A 19,708-nucleotide genomic window follows, 5' to 3' on the forward strand; every position below is an offset into this window, starting at 1 on the left:
TATTGAGCAGTTATGTAAATTGTTTAGAAAATCTCATCAAAATGCAAATGAAAAACATAACTAGTCTGATATTGCCATCTGCGTTACTAACGATGCAAACCGAATGTGTGATAAATATATAAAGGTTCCACTTATTGCTAAATATTAGCCAGTAAACAGCATTTATTACACAAACATTACAGTACATCGTTATTTTGAAGAGCGAGCACTCGGCAGCCGACACGCATGCGTCCTGGAGCTCCGTGCAGGCAGCGGGATGTAGCGCCGCTGCTGTGGCTCAGTGCGCACCGAGCATCCAGAGCGCACGGTTACAATGAGCTTCCCCATCGGTCCGACTGAGAGCCAGCGTCAGTACCGACATCCCAGCAGCAGACACACCGCCACAGACACCAGCTCCGTCCGCCCGCAGCAGGATGCCCGGGGGAAAGAGAGGGCTTGTGGCACCGCAAAACACTTTTCTGGAGAACATAGTCCGGCGTTCAAGTGGTGAGTCCACGCGTAGGAGCGAAGCTTGCTTTGGGTTTGGTTTTACCAGATCGCTTGGACCAGGACTTTGATGGAAAACAGTGTGTGTGTGTGTGTGTGTGTGTGTGTGTGTGTGTGTGTGTGTGTGTGTGTGTGTGTGTGTGTGTGTGTGTGTGTGTTTTATATCAGTGCAACGAGGGAGGTTTGGAGGATATAATCACATAAAGTCACTTTATACCTGCATTTATTTGTTTGCTCCCCGTGTGAGGCAACGTGAACCCAATATTATTCATCAGCTGATGCCCGTCAAACCCAAGCAAGAGATAAAAAAGAAGCTGATTTCAGAAATGAGAATATTTTCCAATCACATTGGATTTTGTTTGCGTTAAGGTCCCTCAACAGTTACAGTTTACGCATCGCCTTTAACTTTTCATGTTAAATTATTGAGTTTATGCGAGGCCATTATGTCGCCAGTTTTTTTTAAAATAAAGTTTTTTTTGTCATAAACTGAAGTTATTATTATTATTATTATTATTATTATTATTATTACACGGGAACAGACTGAAAGGACTACACAGTGGTTTGAATTTTTTATAGCATGCTCCGTCATGTAATGCTGTATCTGCGTTAGGTTTAGTTAGACGGAATGAACGATCTGCCTGGTTAAATAATAAAAACGTGCCCCCCTTTCCTTGAATTGCTAGGTATTACTCTGCATCACTGTTGACTGCTTTTTTGTGTTGTTTCTGCACGAGAGGGAAAAAAGCTATCTTTCTCGTAAACTGCGCCTTGTCTTGGCACCGGCCTGAAAACGCGCTCTCGTCTCTATTAGATTGATTGCTTTCCTTTATCTTCCCAAAAACGTCTGCCGGGTAATTGGCCGGAATGACTTGTGAACTGAGGAGGTTCAGGCTGTGTGGTGGTATTGAGGTCAAAAAGATGGTTCCGGAAAGGTGTTTCTGTCGCTTGCCCTTAGTCAAAAAAAAAAAATTTGTTGTAGTTTCTCTCGTGTTATTTCGTTTTTTTTTTCTGTTTAAGAAATCACAAATGAAACTGTCTGGGATGATGTGAGTAGCAAAAGATGTTGATGTTGTACATTGTTCTCTGGCCTGTCAGCTCCTCCATACCTCAGGATTGAACAAAATCCATCACCGACTGTTTCAGTGCACCTTGGCATTGATTGTCCAAGTCTCTGATGCTCTGCTGGAGTGCTGGAATATTTTTTTCCAAAACCATATTCATTTGATATTTGATATTTTAATTATAGTGGAGGAGAGTGCTGTCACATAAATCCGAAATCTCCCATAACTATTCAACTGAACGGAGGTTAGTGACTGCAAAATTCACAGCACCTGGCTCACATCACTTTCAGATTTGGTGTTTATGTGCCCTATAGAAGTGAGCGTGGTCATCGGTAACACTGACAACTTCACCAGTGCCAAAATGTTCTGTCCCAGGATAAAAGCCTGAAAACACGCCAATCACTCTTCCATCAAGGGCACAAGGAGAGCCAAAAAAATAGCAAAATTCAAATTTACGTTTTACATTTACAAATGTAAACTTACATTTAAATGATGACAGCAGCCGAAGTGTGTTTATGTAGAACTTCAGTGAGTAATGATGGGTATACAACCCCAATTCCAAAAAATGGATCATGGCTTCTTCTTTGCAACCTGGATTTGTGGCTGGCATGGTGAACTCTGCTCACAGACAACGATTTCTAGAAAATGATGCTGTGATTTCCGACAGCATCTCTTTCAATTCCGTTCTACAGTTTATAGACATTGTTTTTTTGCAGATTGAGGTGAACCTCTGCCCATCATCACTTCTGAGAAACTCTCCCTCCCTAAGATGCTAATTTTATATCCAATCATGGTACTGACCAGTTAACAAAAGTTCCTTTAGCAGTTTGTTTTACTTTTCCAGCCCTCTGCATGTTCTGTTTCACTAAATCTATGAAACGTCGCTGAAGTCTTCTTTGTTTGCTCATGCATATCCACTATCCCTCCTCTGCACATGTCCAAACCATCTCAGTTTTGCCTCTCTAACTTTATTGCCCAACCTCTACTCTTCATAGCTGCCATCGATTCCTCCTTATTGTTCCTCTTCACTTCCTTATTCGTTAACTTTCCTCCATCCACCTTTGTCTCTATCTCATTTACTTCATTCATCAGCTCCTCAAAACACTCCTAACATTTTCTCAGGACACACGCTTCACTCATTAGTACATTTCCCTCTCTATCTTCAATCGCTCTAACCTGCTGCTCATCCTTTCCGGCCTGAGCTCTCTGCCTACCCAGTCAGTACAAGATATGCAAATCACAGCATTCTGTTTTGTTTTATATTTTAAAAAGCATCCTAGTTTTTTGGAGTTGGGGTTGTATTTCCAGCTGGAAGTTGAGTACTGCTAAGCAGCTCCTGTCATTTTTAAGGACATTGGAATGTGTTGGTAGGATGAGCTCTTACAGCACAACAGATTAAAAAAAACAAAAGACTTTAAATGTATTATTTCTTTCATTCGGCTTTAATAAAAATTAAACAGTAACAGGTTTCATAGCCTGTCACACAGTTCTCTGAAAATTAAATCAGAGCTGTTAACTTTGGAATAATCTATTAAAAGTGGGTTTTAATAAAGTCCCACGATGGCTTTAGTTTTTCTTCAGGTGCTCCCGTGGTATCTGCCTTCAGGCAGCCATACTGGGCAGATACCACAGTCCAGCTAACAACTTGGCTGGGATGAAAGAGGAGAGTGGGAAAAGGTCAAGATGATTCAATGTGTTTTTTGTGTGTGTGGCATTAAGTCTTAGTCAGCACTTTAATTTTAAAGAGCCCACAGGAGGCTGCAGTCATCAGGTTTCAGGCTTAAAACGAGAAGGTGATAAATTAAGTAACTCCCGTTCCCTTTAGTGCTGAAAAATCTGTTAAGTAATTGTTTGGAAAGTGATGCAGAGAACAGATGAGGCTGATCTTGTTCCGGACTCTTCTGTCCATCTCACCCCTTACCCATGATGCTCTGCGGATTTTTTGGGGGATCATTTTTCAGCTCCATCAGCACGTGAGCCTGAAGCATTTTGCACTAAATTAAATAAAAAAGTTATTTTAATCAAATGCCTGTTTCAAACTAAACTTTTGGGTGAATGAAAAATCTGGAGATGTTCTCCTGTGGGTGGTGCCAGAGAACACATCATATTAGGCTCAGTGGAGATGGTGGAAGGTGGACAAGACCAGGTGAAAGTCTCAGATGTATTGGCAACCCATAAGTTTTTTCAGTTGTTCATTTACTAGATTGTTAGTGCAGACATCTGAGACTCGTGTAAGACTTGGCTTAGTTTTCATCAGTTCGCTGAACTCTGAATAAGATTTGAGGTTATGCTTTGCTGAGCTGATTATAAGTGAACTTACACCAAAAGTCCTCCTAGAAGCAAATTGTTTGTTTTTGCTTTGTGCATTTAAAAATCTTCAGTTTTCCTGAAACCACATACCACATTTCCATTTTCTGTAGGGTGTTTGAATGTTCTCTCTGGGTACTCTGGTTTTCTCCCACAGTCCAAAGACACGCAGTTTGTGGGGTTAATTGGTGGTTCTAAGTTGGACGTAGGTGTGAATGGTCTGTCTCTCTGTATAATCCCACCTCTTGCCCTATGGAGCAGGGACAGGCTCCACTACGTGGAAGTGGATTGATGGAAATTTCCAGCTAATCTGGTGTTGTGGGACATTGATTCAAAGGTTTTATTTCACACAAATAATATCCCTGCTGAGCTCTAAAGAACCCACTCTATACAGTACTTGGATTTTCTTTTCCATTGAATCCAGGAAAAAAAATAGTTACAGTGAAGTTTAAAAATATTATCCGTGATGCTTCCACAACCACAAAAACAAAATTCAAGGTGTTTTTACAAGCCATGTCCTGTTTGGATATGGCCTTCCACTCCTCATTTTTCATGTTGTAGAAGCGCTTTCTCATAACAGGAGGGGCTGTTAAAAGAAAAAAACTTCTCTTCTTGTAGCAGGAAAGAAAAACGTGTCAGTGGAGACATAAAATCAGTGAGAATATCATTTTAAAACAAAGTCACTGAAAACCAGCCCCAGGTGATACTTTGACTGTCAGCCTGCTGTTACGGCTTCATGAAGACAGTTAATATTATAAAAGGTCACCGTTCCCCTTTGAATATACTCGCACACTTTCAAATGCCATCTATATGCTTTTCCAGTATATCTGTGGTCACATGATCATTGCAAGGCGTTCAGCTGATGAGTTTTTAAAAAATATACAATTGTTAAAAATCAAATATCACCCAGTCAGTGCTGGCAGGCCAATGCAGTGATAGAGGTTTTCCCCTGACTACAGCAAGAACGTTTTTATGATTGCTTTTTTTTATCATTAGATGGCTGACTGGTGAAATCAATAGAGTGTGCTGCTTGAGGGTTTTACTCATCAGTCTGTAAATGGCTGAAAGAGCTGCTGACACACCTTCAACAACTCATCCGCTCGTGTCTCACTGCAGAAATTTTATTGTCTTTCCAGAGCTTAAATGCTGTTTCACAGAGTTTTCCTCAATGCTGTAAATGTAGAACAGGTGGAAATGCTGCTTTTTGTGCATACATGCAGTCTTATTTGATTGGCTGCTACAGTATCTTTTCATCCTAAAATCCAGCCTTTTACCAGCCAACTGTTTTTATTTTGGAAGAGAGAAGTCTCTCTGAGTTACCAGGACAATATTCCTGGCAGGTGATAAGGGACATCACTGCTTTTGCATGTTCATTCCAAATACTGCTGTCTGTTTTTTGACTTCTCAGACATGTTAACCAATGAGTTAGCTTCATAAATATCCATTCTCTTCCGCTTATTCAATTCAGGCCCACATTGGGGTTGGAGCCTATCCCAGCTGTCTTAAATCAGCGGTCCCCAACCTTTTTTGCGCCACAGACCAGTTTAATGTCAGACAATGTTTGCACGGACTGGCCTTTCAGGTGTCGCGGACAAATACAACAAAATAAAATGATACAACCAAGACAAAAACTGTGGTCTTTTGTAAATATAATAATAAATGTGAATTCACTGTGTAATTGTGTAAATTTATTAGCAGCGTCCTCCTGAAATGCGCCAACAACATTGAGAGCAACGTCCTCCTTTAATGCTCTCTGGTCGCTATGGTAATGCGTAAATATTTCTTTCAAAATAAGACACACAACTACAACACGGGAAAAGACAGAGTTAATGATAAAAACCCTGAAAACCATAAATTTCACACCCGAGCCTTATCTCTCGCGGCCAGGTACCAAACAACTCACGGACCAGTACAGGTCTGTGGCCCGGGGGTATGGGAGCGCTGTCTTAGGGTGAGAGGCAAGAGACCGTTAGCCTCACATAGAGACAACCATTCGGGCACCTAGAAACATCATTTAATCTAACCCCACTAACTGCATGTCTCTGGGCTGTGGGAGGAAGCTGGAGTACCTGGAGAGAACGCAAACACGGGTTGAACATGCTCCACACAGAAAGACCGGCCTGATGGTGGAAAAGGAGGTGTATGCTGTGAGGCAACAGTGTTAATCACTGCACCACCATGCAGCCCTTAAATATACTTTATTTAATTAGTTACTATTACAGTGAACCTTTATTTACTTTGTTAACATTATGATATTGTTATTTGCTGTAATCACCTACTTTTTAATGGAAAGAGCCTTGAAAATGAAACAGTTGTTACTATTTTCTTGCTCGTGTGTTTTGTTGTGATTTCGAGGAGATGCAAACATCGGAGAGATCGGATAGATTTAGCTGAAGTCTTTTGGGATTTCCTTATGCAGCAGCTGACTGTCAGCTTGAGGATGTTTAGGTGTATAAAACAGACAGCGACAGGAGAGTTTGGGAGATGTGTTGTGCACGGCTTAACAATGAAAAGGTTATTTACTTTAAAAGCTCAGCTGCCTCTTTAGCTCAGCGGGTGAGCAGACAACCTCGTGGCCAGAGTGCAGCAGCCTGGCTTCAAGTAACCCATGGACCTTTGTAGCATGTCTTCCCTCTTCTCTCTCTCTCCCCCTTTTCTGTCCATTTTCACTGCTTTACTATTTAATAAATGCAAACATCCATCCATCCATCCATTCGCTTCCGCTTATCCTTTTTCAGGGTCGCGGGGGGCGCTGGAGCCTATCCCAGCTGTCATAGGGCGAAAGGCGGGGTACACCCTGGACAGGTCGCCAGTCTGTCGCAGGGCTAACACACAGGGACAGACAACCATTCACACTCACATTCATTCGCACATTCACACCTAGTGGCAATTTGGATTATCCAATTAACCTATCCCCACAAGCTGCATGTCTTTGGACGGTGGGAGGAAGCCGGAGTACCCAGAGAGAACCCACGCAAACACAGGGAGAACATGCAAACTCCACACAGAAAGACCCCGGCCTGGTGTTGGAATTGAACTCAGGACCTTCTTGCTGTGAGGCAACAGTGCTAACCACCGTGCCACCGTGCTGCCCATGCAAACATGCCAAAAAAAAAAACCCCTTAAAAGATCATCTTGGCCCATTATGATTAGGGTGTTATTTCTCTGAGTTTGGCTATCAGTTATATATATTATTAAATGGTTCAGCAATATCTGGGTATTTCATAGCATGAAGAGCAGTCATGGCTGTTTCCAGCTTTTCCAAAAACAAGATGGTAAAAGTTGATGCACTAGATGGCTTTTACTTTGAAAAGACTCTAAGGAATTAAACAAAGTTTTGGCCTACCCTGCAGTGCTGCTGATTGGGCTGTGTTTAGTGTGATAGGTTGATGCATAACTCATGAGCAGTGATAATTTGTTGGGTTAGGCACAAGGAGGGAATCAAAGGCACAGTGGGGCCAGAGCCATCAAGTAAGTAAATCTTTCTCATGGGCTGTTTTAATTTCAAGTAAAGGAATAATGTGTTTTGTTTTATTTCATTGTTGTACACAAACAATACCCGTCCTCCATATTTCTTTAGTCATAGTTGCTCCTGATAAAGAGTCATTTATCATTTTTAGCTTTGATTGTATTGAAATGCAGGACTTAGTCTTTTCACAAGTGTAGCCTTTTTTACTGGTCATTGGAGCACAGGCGCTACACCTCAAATACATTAAGAGTAAAAAACTGAACCTCGCTAATCCTGAAACCCAATGTGTGTGTGTTTTAATATACTCCAGATAATTTATGTACAAAAAATTGAATATGTCATTGGGACTGCTCACATCTGTTAAACTTTAGCAGCATTATGATGTGCATGAGATTTGTACAGCTAATTGTTAAACAGTCAAAACCTTCTGCATTGTTCTCCTCAGTGAGGAGCTATCACCATGCAGAATATATCAAATGAATTATTAATGTCTGTGTGGTTAAAAAGGGAAAGGAGAAAGGGCAAGAAGCTGCTGGTGGTATTTTTCCTCTGCCCTGATGTTTCTGCAGTCTCATTTTTGCCAGACTGTAGCTGCTGGGTAACTCATTCAGGTTGAACAAGAGGGTTGGGGAGGTTTATGATTTTCTCACTCATTCTTATAGATTGCATGTCTGGGGGAATTTGTGTTCATTCTTGTTCATAAGGTCATGTCCATTATTTATTTTGTCCTTACAAGTAAAACTAACTTGAAGAATCAGGTTCAGGTGATTTTTGTATCCATAAAGTTCGACCAAATATTCATGATGCAGATGTGTTTTTCTATCTGATAAGCTAAACAATGAATAAAATGAAAACAGTAATAAACACTAACAAAATATATAGCATACTATACATGGTATTAGGGCAGGGCAATATGGCCAAAAATATTTATCACGATATAATATTTTAAAATTTACGATAACGATATAACTGACGATATAAATGACGCGAGACAAAATACTTTACAACTCCACATCCACAACCCATCAATATATTTTCACTTAAACAAGCAGCTGTTTTTTATGTGCATTAAAGTTATATAAAAATTTAACAGTGCAAATGCAAATTCCTTGCTGAAAGTTTAACTAAAAGGCATGTCCAGTGGAAATTGGCCGACATATCTTCAGCCATGTATAATTTCCACAAAACCTAGATTATACACACACAATAGGGTAATATTATGTTGAAGCACAGTACGTATCACTCCGCGAGGCTCCTGCCTACAATAGCCGTAATGCTCCGACAATCCATCAAGCGGTGCAGGTTCGTAGCTTCGTAGTAAAACATTTTTTGACAGATTTTCGAGCGCCGTGTACCACATAAAATCAGTTCGAGGTCAGTAACATTATATCTTTATATTTATATATATTATATCCTAACATTATACCGGTATTACCGTGAACGGTATGATATGGCGCAAGCCCTACATGGTACACTGTACACAGCAAAATCTCCAGTGTTAAATTAACACTAGAGAGTGTCTATATGGGTCCACACCTCTGAGTGTTAAATACAACACTGTTGAGTGTTAAATTAACACTTTTGACAGTGTTATATGTTTAAAAGTAACCTAGTCAGTTTTGAAGATTAACAAAGACTAACACTGAGCAGTGCTGATTTTCTAACACTGGAAAATAACTCAAAATGTTAGAAATATTCCAGTGTTAGAAAATCAGCACTGCTCAGTGTTAGTCTTTGTACAGGCAGGGAATTATTTATAATACAATGTTACAGTGTTTAAGAGAAATAAGTATTTGATCCCTACAAAACCATCAAAAGGCAAACAGGAAGCTTGGTGAGAAGGTGACAACTTTTGGTACAGTTATTTGGAAACAGAGGAAATGAACTTCAGTCGCCTTCAGTCTGGAGCTCTGTGCATCTCCATCCAGCTCCATCAAGTCTCAAGGGTTGAGGAGGCTCATAAAACAGGTGGTGGATCAGCCCAAAGCTACACAAGAGGAGCTTGTTAACGATCTGAAGACAACCACAGTAACCAAGAACTGCACTGGTAACACACTACATTATAATGGACTCAAATTTTGCAGCCCCATCTTAGGTTTGACAGTAAACATCTAAATGAGTTGGAGAAGGCTTAGGAGAAAGTGTCGTGGTCAAAGAAGAACCAAAATTAAGCTCGACTCGCCATGTTTGGAGGAAGAGAAATGCTGAGGATGACCCAAAGAACATCATCCTCACAGTCAAGCATGGAGGTGGAAACATTATGCTTTAGGGTTGTTTTTCTGTTAAGGGTACAGGATGACTTCACAGTATTAAGGAGTGGCTGTAGCTCGGGAGGTAGAGCAGATCATCTACTGATCGGAAGGTTAGTGCTTCGATCCCTGCCGATCCCGGGCATGCCAAGCATCCTCGGGCAAGATACTAACCCCAAGTTCTCTTCGATACATCCATCGGAGTATGAATGAGCGTGAATATTAGATAGTAAACATTGAAGGATGTGCTTGTGTGAATGGGTGTGATTGGGTGAATGTGCATGTTATAGCTTTGAGTGCTCAGGGGGAGTAGAAAAGCACTATATAAGAATCAGTCGATTTACCCCTTAAAATCATGGACGAGACACTGAAGATGGATCATGGAGCTTCCAGCATGGCAATGACCCAAAACATTTTGCTCAGGCACCAGAAGCACATTAAGGTCATTGAGTAGCCTAACCAGTGTTGATTTGATTCAGGCTGACTGTCTTGAAGTAAGCCTTACTCAGTTCCTTATTCCATAGGGCACACATACGGCTGCAGCTTTTAAGTTCAGAGTTTTTGAAGTCTGTCTTACTGCATGCTGGCTCACAGAGTTCTTGCTTGCTGTAATCGTTCCTCCTCATGTTACCAGTGCAGCATGTCCCCACCGCTGTGAGAAGTTGTTTCAGAGTTAGTCTTTTTAGTGTAAAACACCCTCTAAACCTGCTTTTAGCTTTATTGATGGTCAAACCATTTCCTCTGGTTTAATAGCTTTGCAACAAGAGCTCTAACAAATCGGTTTAAAGTCGAATCACTTTTTTGTGGTTTGGCTAAACAAAAGGTTCATTACTAGTATAATAATATAGTATATTTAAAGCAAAGCTTAATGAACCTTTACAATCAGTTTTCAAAGATCAATTAAAGTATGCATCCTCTGAAATTCTGAGGTCCTCAAACCAGAGACTCTCCTTTAATCTCTTCCCACTAAGACTACAAACAGAACAACATGTTGGCTTCATGAAAAGCAAAACTAAAACTGACACGGCCAGTCTAACACATCTTTATCCAGTCCTCCTCAGAGGCTAAGAAGCTTTGTAGCCTTTTATCTGTTATTTATATTTGATGCTGTCTGGAGCTGATGTTCTGTCTTTCCTGTCTGTCTGTCAGAGACCAGCTTTCTCCTGGGAAACGCCCAGATCGTGGAGTGGCCCATAGTTTACAGTAATGACGGATTCTGCAAGCTGTCTGGCTTCCACAGAGCCGAGGTCATGCAGAAGAGCAGCACATGCAGGTACAAGTCAAATTAGATTTTGTATCATTACCAGACATTTGAAGTGGACCTGATATGTTTTTATTTGTTTTCTGGCATATATTTACTGTTGCACTGAAGGATGTTCAAATTAAAAATATCTGAAAGTTCAGGTAATAAACTGAAAAACTTAGTAAACTGCAGTCAGAGCAGTTTACTTGTATGTGATTGGCTGCGACCAAAGTCGACCTGCCTGCTTGTTGTTTGAGCCTAACATCTGGAAGGAACAGCCAATCAGAAGAAAGTTGGCTAAAACACAGCTTAAGACAGTGGGTTGATTGAGGGGTGCATCAAGGTCCAGCATGAGATCAACTATTTTGAACTCTGAATTATGCAGAGCTACTGTCTTTGAGTCCAAGAAGAAAAAAGGTGGAAATAAGAATAGGTTCATTTTAAAGACTGCAAATATGCACGTATTGTTGTGTAACAGCATTATTAGTTATAGCGTGGTAATGGAGCAATAATCCAATCCCAGTTTAGGTATATATGCATTAAATTTCATCTTCACATTTGCATACAGTCCTTTGCTGAATTTCTAGTAGACTCATATGTCTTATTTAGCTCCCGGGTTTATGCATTTTTAATGGTTTATTCTTCAGTGAAGAGTGGGACTCATAAAAAACCAATATATATTTATATATTTTTTTCAACACTATTGTATTTATAACCACACCAGACTAGCCATGATTCACAGCTCAAACCCTGTCACTTTCAAAGTTCTCTATTTAGCCTGCAAAGATACACACAAACAAAGAAAAGGTTTCAAAGTGTCAGTTGTTTTGCACCTCCCTAATTCTGTCCTCCTCTAGCCAAAAGAAAAACTCTGTCAGGGGAGCTCTTCCCGGTCCACCTCGAGGACGGTGCCCTGCTCGCCTGTCAGTCAAGATGTTTTAAAATTTGACTCCCTTTCCTCAGGCTGCTCTCAGATGTGACTGGAGGGTGGTGTGTGTGTGTGTGTGTGTGTGGCGTGGGTGGGGGTGGGGTCGGCCTTGACTAGCCTGCAGCTAAAAAGACTCCATTCGGACACTGAGCTGAGTGAGAACAGAGACACGGATTTATCCCTGTGCTTCCTGCTGCTCTGGGCTGAAGAGGACACTGAGACTGACAATGCGCTCAGTCGTGACACTGAGAGGATTGAAGAGGCCACTGAGAGCTTAAACTTACAGGCTGCTGCCAAACTGATGGAAGACAGCAGCCTGTTAATGGGGTCCAGAGACATTTCTTTTTCTTTTTAGTCTTTTAACTGTGGTACAAAAGGTATGAATCGGTAACAGTGGTGCAGATGTGCTGACATTTCACATAAAATCCTAATAGCAGTAAGTCAAGGAAAAAACAAAACAATTTCATAAAAAGTGAAGGTAGACCTCTTCAGCTGCGAATTGAAGATGAAACATTATGCTATACAAATTGCAGTGTTTTGCTTTTGGATTTTTATCAGCCAACCTACAAAGGACTCGTGTCTTAGACTGGTCCCATAGGCCGATCACCACACCACTACACGTGTATTGCTGGATTTCCCAGTAATTCAACATGCAAATGTGGAAAGCCAAAGCCCGTGAAAGCAGGAGACCCCCATACAGAACAAGAAAGATATGACATTAATTAACTTAAGAACTGTGGGCAGATTAAGCAGCTTTAGTCTGCCCACACTGATTCACAGATTCACTTATTGGATGGATAGAAAGGCCAGCGGAGGATGTGGGCTAGCACTGACAACAGCTAATCCTAAACTAATGCTGTGCTTGATTTTTCACATCATTTCACTGAACAATTTTCCTTATGCCTGTCTTCAGCTCGCAGTAAGGCCAGGTTGAATTTTCCACTCTGCTTACTAATATGTCTGACATCACTGGTGACATTGCTAGAAGGCGACATTCAACTTTGGCCCATTCCATTAGAGGTTAGAGGGTGGGGTTAGATGTCAAATCCCAGTTTTCTGAAAACGTCCAATTTCTGTGTTCACATCATGGTGCTGTGGTGGGTAGCACTGGTGCCTTACAGTAATGGTCCTAGGTTTGAATCCAGTCTGTAGTCTTTCCATGTGGGGCTTTAGCCTTTCTTTGGTAGACCTGTCCGGGGTGTACCCTGTCTCTTGTTGTATGATAGCTGCTGTTGGCTCCTGCATCCCTGATTTGGATTTAAAAAAATGGATGGCTATACTCTGCATTTCTAACCAAAAGATGTTGAAATTTAATAAAATCCTCATTTTAAGTTCTTTGGCAAAGCTGGAAGAAAACATAAAAGCATTTACTGAACTCAAGGATGAACTGACCAGGATCTGGTCACTGAGTTTGTTTGTGTATCAAGGAAAGATCAAGTGAAAGTCTAAACTGGTATTTCATTTTCAAATGGTCGATGGTCACCTGCACTGTGGCAGCATAATGGATAAAATAGTGACTGAATCTGTGCCCACTCTAAAAAGTACAAATGTGTGTGGATGTGCAAACTGGAACTGGAATTTGATCTTGGAAAACAAAGTAGGAGAAATGTATAAATGTTCCCTTTATGGAATGATTACAGCCCAGAACAAATCTGCACTCACATCCCTGTGAGCCCAATTTATCCTTTAGCCGTTGCATCACTTTATTCTATTGAACCAAACATAAGAATTAATGGAGTTTTGATGGTGAGATAACACATTGACAGTACCATTAATAACATATATGAAATATCATACAGAGGCATGAAAGACTGATGATTGATTGTTGCAGTTTCTCATATTGCTTATTTCCCTTCACAGTTTTATGTACGGAGAGCTGACAGACAAGAAGACCATCGATAAAGTCAGACAGACGTTCGACAATTATGAATCTAACTGCTTTGAAATCCTGCTGTACAGAAAGAACAGTGAGTGTTCACTTCAGTTATTTCTTGATGTGTCTCATCATGTCTTTTATGTAATTTTTTAACACATATACATTACTGATAGCCTTCTGTCTGCATTGTTGTCATCATTTCTATCAGTGTGTATTCAGTTGAGTTATGTTAAGTTCAGTTATGTTTTTGTATTCTGATTTTAACATTCTATCAATCGATTATTTCTAATGAACATGTTCTTTTCATTTTTATTTTATTTTACATGTCCTTGACAGACTTTTTTTTATTTATATGTCTTTAAGGATGTGAGATTTAAATCACTGCTCATGTTAGATAAAGGCAATAAATGGAGGGCAGATACAATTTGATAAAATGAATTTAAAAATGTAAACACAGTGTTGTTGACTGTGTATTTGAACAATAGTAAAGTATACCAACTGGGCATAACATTATGACCACCTGCCTTGCCTCATCCAGCTTGACTTCTTTCCATAGTGCATCCTGGTGCCAGGTATTTCCCATGTAAGTGACGCAGATGTATCCGGTTTTCCACACGATGTAAAAGATTCATCATCACCTTTTTCCATTCCTCCGTTCTCCAATGCTGATGCTCACATGGCCACTGTTGGTGCTCTCGGCATGGATATTAGTCAGCGTGGTCACCCTGACTGGTCTGCGGCTATGCAGCCCCATACAGAACAAATTGTGATGTACTGTGGATTCTGACATGTTTCTATCAGAACCAGCTTTAACTTTACTGGCAATTTGAGCTAAAATAGCTCATCTGTTGGATCACATGGAACAGATTTCGCTCGACACATATGAATGAGACTTGGCTGCCCATGACCCTGTTGCTGGTTCACCACTGTTTCTTCTGTGGGCCTCTTTTGATAGATACTATCCACTGCAGGAAAAACCCAGAGCCCGTCACAGGTCCTTGTGAAAGTTGCTTAAATCCTTACACTTGCCTCTTTTTCCTTCTTCTAACACATTAACTTTAAGGACTAAATGGACTCTTTATCTGTATAAGGTCTTTAAGTCTGAGCTGTGTCCGGGTCCAAAGTCAAACGAACACTGCAGCATCACTGAGAGTTTAAAAACTGTATAAATTCTGTCATCTGTAATAAAATGATCAGTATGGCTGCTCTACCAGGTGTAACAATTAAGTTTAACATTCAGGCATCCATGAAAACAGGTTTTATGAAGTTAAACAGAGTAAGAAGATAGCAGGGAGTTAGCTCGCTAGTTTCCATCTAAACATACCATGTTCTGACTGAGGGATTTCTGAAAAAATTAAAACGTACAGCTCTGTTATCACTTCTGACATAAATGAAGACAGAAAACTAAACAGTAGTGACGTTTGTAGGGCTACTGAAGTTGGGCTAGCTGGTATGTAACGGTGTGCTACATGGTGGCTAGCTACACAGCTAGGGTTAGCATACTATAAACACATTACCACAGTGAAAACTTTTTTCCACTTGATAAAAGTTAACATGAGGGTTCCCGATGGTTAGGGACAAACACAATTGTATGACAGAATCCTGAAAATGGACCAAACAACTGAACAACTGAGATAATCCATCCACAATACCAGGTTAGTCATTAATATACTGCTGCCTGTGCTGGGCTGTAATCACATAACAAGGTTTTAAAAACTGAGCTTTAGAATGAACAGTGGTAATAAAAACTGAGAGAGGCGGACAGTGATTACAGCCTTTTTTTTAGAGGCTTCTTCAGATTAAGTAGAACAAGATACAAAGCATTAAAATACGTTAAAAACACAACAACCTTAATAAACGCAGAGTAGTTTGGACCCGGAAGCAGGGTTCATATGTCAACACTTAAAGACCGGATATCCCACCCACTAACAGGAGCCATGAGCCATTCACTTTACCTGTCAGTGCTTATAATGTTAACCTGAGAGGTACTAGATCAGCGTGTTAGGACAACTGACAAGCTGGAACTACAAAATGGTCCATCTTTGAGTGCAGAATGGAGAAGGAAATAAAAACTTTTACCATGGCACAAATTTGATGACAAATTATGAGAGCAGGGCCCTCATAGAGGCGTTTGTGTAATACGTGAATGAGGCGAATTCTTTATGTGTGAAGTATTTTCTCTTCTTTTCCTTAGTACACGTAGATTAATTGTTTTGCTTCTTTATCTACTGGCTTCCTTAGGGTGCCATCCACTGCCCCCTTAAAAGCGGAAAGAATATCACTTTGACCTCTGACACATCCACTTAGTTCAATTGCCATGTTTACCACTCTCACAAAGTACCCAAGTGCCACGTGAGTGCTGGTTCAGGACTCAACTCAGCCTTTTGTACTAATGAGTTAGCATGTTCATTGCCACAAAATTGCTTAAATTTCAAAGTAAGAAAGCAGAATATGATATTTCTTTTTATTTGACTTGTGTTTTTAAAATAAATTAAATTAAATTTTATTTATATAGCACCAAATTACAACAACATTCATCTCAAGGTGCTTATATACAATCAGACGACCCCCTATGAGCAAGCACTTTTTGAAAAAAATACCCTTTAACCAGATATAATGTGTGTAATTCAGTTGTTTTCTTTATTAAGATAAATATCTCTAAAATCCATTATTGGCATATAGATTTAAACGTGTATATATATATATATATATATATATATATATATATATATATATATATATATATATATATATATATATATATATACATATATATTTTTTTTTTACATTTATTTTAATATCTGATACAGACTTATGAAACCAACCACATTTGACTCAGTGGCACAAAGATTGTCTTCTGAGAGTCTTAATGTGGTTGCTTGGTCCTGATAATGGAGCATAATTAATGGCTAGATTATATTTATATCTGCCCTCTGTTGATTGTTTGAGCAAGCCCAGAGCAGCAATTTAGATGTGAAATCACTTTAATCTGTTTTCTGCAAAGACAGCAGAGATGTCATAAAAGCTAGTGCAGTAATAAAAATTTTTTTTCCACAAATTGTTCCACAAATTGTTCCAACATATATTTTTCACATTTTGAAAGAAGTGGTCAAAGGTTTGTGGACACCCTAACACAAACCCCTAATGGAAGCATTGATAAGTAGTTTGAAAAATTCTTTTAGTAAAGCAACATAAAAGTATAATGTTTCAAACCTAGTAAGGATTCCACAAGAGATTGTTCAGATTACATTTGGTAAGGTTATTTCGAGCATCATGGATGTTAAATCCTCAATGGTGACACTGTCTTGGGTCTATTTGTTATTTTGTTTTATAGTGACTCCCTTTGGACATATGTACTCTAAGATTTGATGATGTTTTGTTGCAGGAAGTCCTGTTTGGTTCTACATGCAAGTGGCTCCCATCAGGAATGAGAATGACAAGGTGGTGCTGTTCCTCTGCACTTTTAAGGACATTACCCTCTTCAAGCAGCCCATCGAAGATGAAACTACTAAAGGTGGGTGTTTTCACACTGCACAAATGTTTCTCTCCTTTTGTTGAAGATAAGTTTTGTGTGGAGGACGACGGAGGGCCCAAAGTCTTGACAGATTTGAAAACCCGACGCTCCCTAGTGCAGATGATGATCAGCTTGGTGCTCTGAACCACTTGAAAAGATTGTGTTGTGTTTCTGGTTTATTAGACAGCAACACACTATGAAGAATAACAGCAGAGCAGTGCAGGGCATGACATGTGACAAAATGTCTGAGAGCAAAAGAAATTAATACATGGCTGGATGCTCCAATGCAATCTAACGCCACTTGGCTTGTGATCGGACGTGTAATTAGCTTTCTTCATCCTTGTCCTTCAACAGCTTTTTTCTTCCTTTCTCTCCATCTCCTTCTGCATATGTACACTCCTACACTTTATTCTTTTCCTTTTATTACTTGATGTTTCTCTAAACTTCCTTCACCTTATCTTTAACTTTTCTTTATCATTCTCTACCTTTTCTTGCCCTTCATTTACGGTACTGACTTTCTCTTCCTTATCCTAGTTTCTTAGCTTTTCCTCCTCGTTCTTGCAGCTTTTTCTTTGAACACCTGTTTTGTTTATCATCCTTCTCTCTCTTCTTCTGTTTTGCTCAGTCATCGTCTTCGCCTTGCATTGAATTTTCTCTGATATTCTCTGGTTACTGATTGCTACCTCCGTTACATTCTCTGTGTAATTATGCCCATTATTCTTTTTATCCTTGCTGGCACAGTGCATTCCAATACCAGTTGGCTGACTGGTCCACCACTTTTGCTTCAAACTGCAGCTTTAGAGGTTTTTCCCCCTGGGGCCCTTATGATGTTGACACTTGTTCGTTTTTCTCAGTGGATGGCTTTACATTACCCTCAGGAAATGCCTGATATCGTTGGTGATCTGTTGACTTATCGGTATGTGCCATCGTCAGGCAAAATTTATCTGTCTTATTATCTCCAAGTTAATGTGATTTCTGTTAGTCTGGCCTGCACTTTGTGTTAAGTTCCAATTAGCAAATTAGTCTCAATTGTCATCCACCTCATCCTTCTGCTCCCTTTGACTCTGCGTACCAAACTCTCCTCTGTCCTTTCTCTCACGCTGAGAAGTCTCAGAAGATTAGTACTTGCTACAAACCTTTTTCCTTTCTTTTGTTTTTCATCCCAAGCTGAATGTGAAAAAAGGAACATGTCAAGTCTCTCTGCAGTTTCCCTGCAAAGCTGTCAGGTTGTGTTTGACAAGGTTCTGATGCTGTCAGGAGTCACTGGAGGAGTGGGTACCGGTGTTATCCTCCGTGCCCTGACTGATGTACAGTGTCAGCTCCCCGCCTTGGGAGTCAGTTCTGGTGCTGCCATTCTGGTGTGTTTTCCCTTTTTACAAGGATCATGCACCCTTCCCCCTTCATTGATATACAGGCACCTGTAAACATGTGCGCACACATGCACTGATGTACTCCTGCCTCCTCGCTGCAAAGATCTCCTCACTGTTCTCATGTGTGTTTCTTTTAATTAATTAATTTAAAGTGTTCTCAGCGACATGAAAAACATGGCCTGAATCAAAGCAATCGAACGATCGAAGCCTTAGTGGATCTATTCGTCACATTAGCGTGTTGACATCTTTGTGATTTAGCTGTGGCTGCTGCCTCTGACAGTGTGACAAACTTTGCTTAACATTTTGACAAAGTGAGGCATCAAGTTTTATGCAGTATGAGTGTACTTAGCTTATCCAAGTTAAAGTATTTTTGTACAGTAATGGTGCTGTAGAGAAGCTCTAAAAATGTTGTATTAAAGTATTCTCACAAACATTACAGTTGTTACATATTAATAACCCCAAAGCTATGTAGAATCTGAAAAAGCAGTGGCACCAAATTACTGAGTTGTTCCCTCAGTTATGCTGTAACAGTATTCAATCAGGGCCTTTTTCCAGGAAGCAGGTTCATCAAACTCTGAGTCTAGCCATAAGATCAGAGTGAGTCCAATAGACTCTGAGTATGATCATCTTGAGTTAACTACATGCATGCGTAGAGAAAAAAGCTCCTCGTCTGTGGAGCTGTAATAACACAAGTTATAATTATGGGTAAATTGTACCAGTGCTGAATATGAACATGTGCCAGTAAGGCCCAGAATATTGATTTAAGAAAATAAAAATAAAAAAGGGGAAAGTTTAGTTCACTCTGTCATCATCAGACACAGAAAAAAAAAGTTGCATACAAATATTTACATTTTTCGTGCTCTCCATGGTCACCATTTATCTTAGCTAACGTGAGTTTTCATTAGCTAAAGCTGCAATCTTAATTTGACATCACAGTTTGTGATTCCATCTAATTATTCAGCAAGTTAACAGAGGAAAAATGTAGGTGACAGAAGCTGAAGATAAAAACATTGACTGACACATCAGACATGTAACAGTTTATGGCCACTTCATTTTTTTTTAAATGAAATTCAATCAGCATTTAATGTACTGATGTGCTGTAACAGTCTGATTTTTAATGTTAGAGGATTTAATTATTTCTTCCATTACTGGATAAAAATGCTTAATGAGATTTACAGAAAAACTATGCTTTGTTTCCCAGTTTA

At 39.9% G+C, this 19,708-nt stretch overlaps 1 protein-coding gene across 1 annotated transcript in view; it reads left to right on the top strand.

Moving 5' to 3' along the window:
- The first annotated feature begins 413 nt into the window (after positions 1 to 413).
- kcnh5b (potassium voltage-gated channel, subfamily H (eag-related), member 5b) overlaps positions 414 to 19,708 on the top strand; it is a 189,663-nt gene continuing 170,368 nt past the window's right edge. The window contains exons 1-4 of the mRNA XM_085379214.1: positions 414 to 486; positions 10,722 to 10,845; positions 13,604 to 13,710; positions 17,005 to 17,133. Of these exons, the coding sequence (XP_085235340.1) occupies positions 414 to 486; positions 10,722 to 10,845; positions 13,604 to 13,710; positions 17,005 to 17,133 (433 nt within the window). The remainder of the gene's footprint in view (positions 487 to 10,721; positions 10,846 to 13,603; positions 13,711 to 17,004; positions 17,134 to 19,708) is intronic.

This window comes from Diplotaxodon limnothrissa, linkage group LG19 (genome assembly GCF_057381915.1).
Source record: "Diplotaxodon limnothrissa isolate DT_005_m linkage group LG19, D_limnothrissa_male_GT1.1, whole genome shotgun sequence".
In the NCBI taxonomy this organism is placed as follows: Eukaryota; Metazoa; Chordata; class Actinopteri; order Cichliformes; family Cichlidae; genus Diplotaxodon; species Diplotaxodon limnothrissa.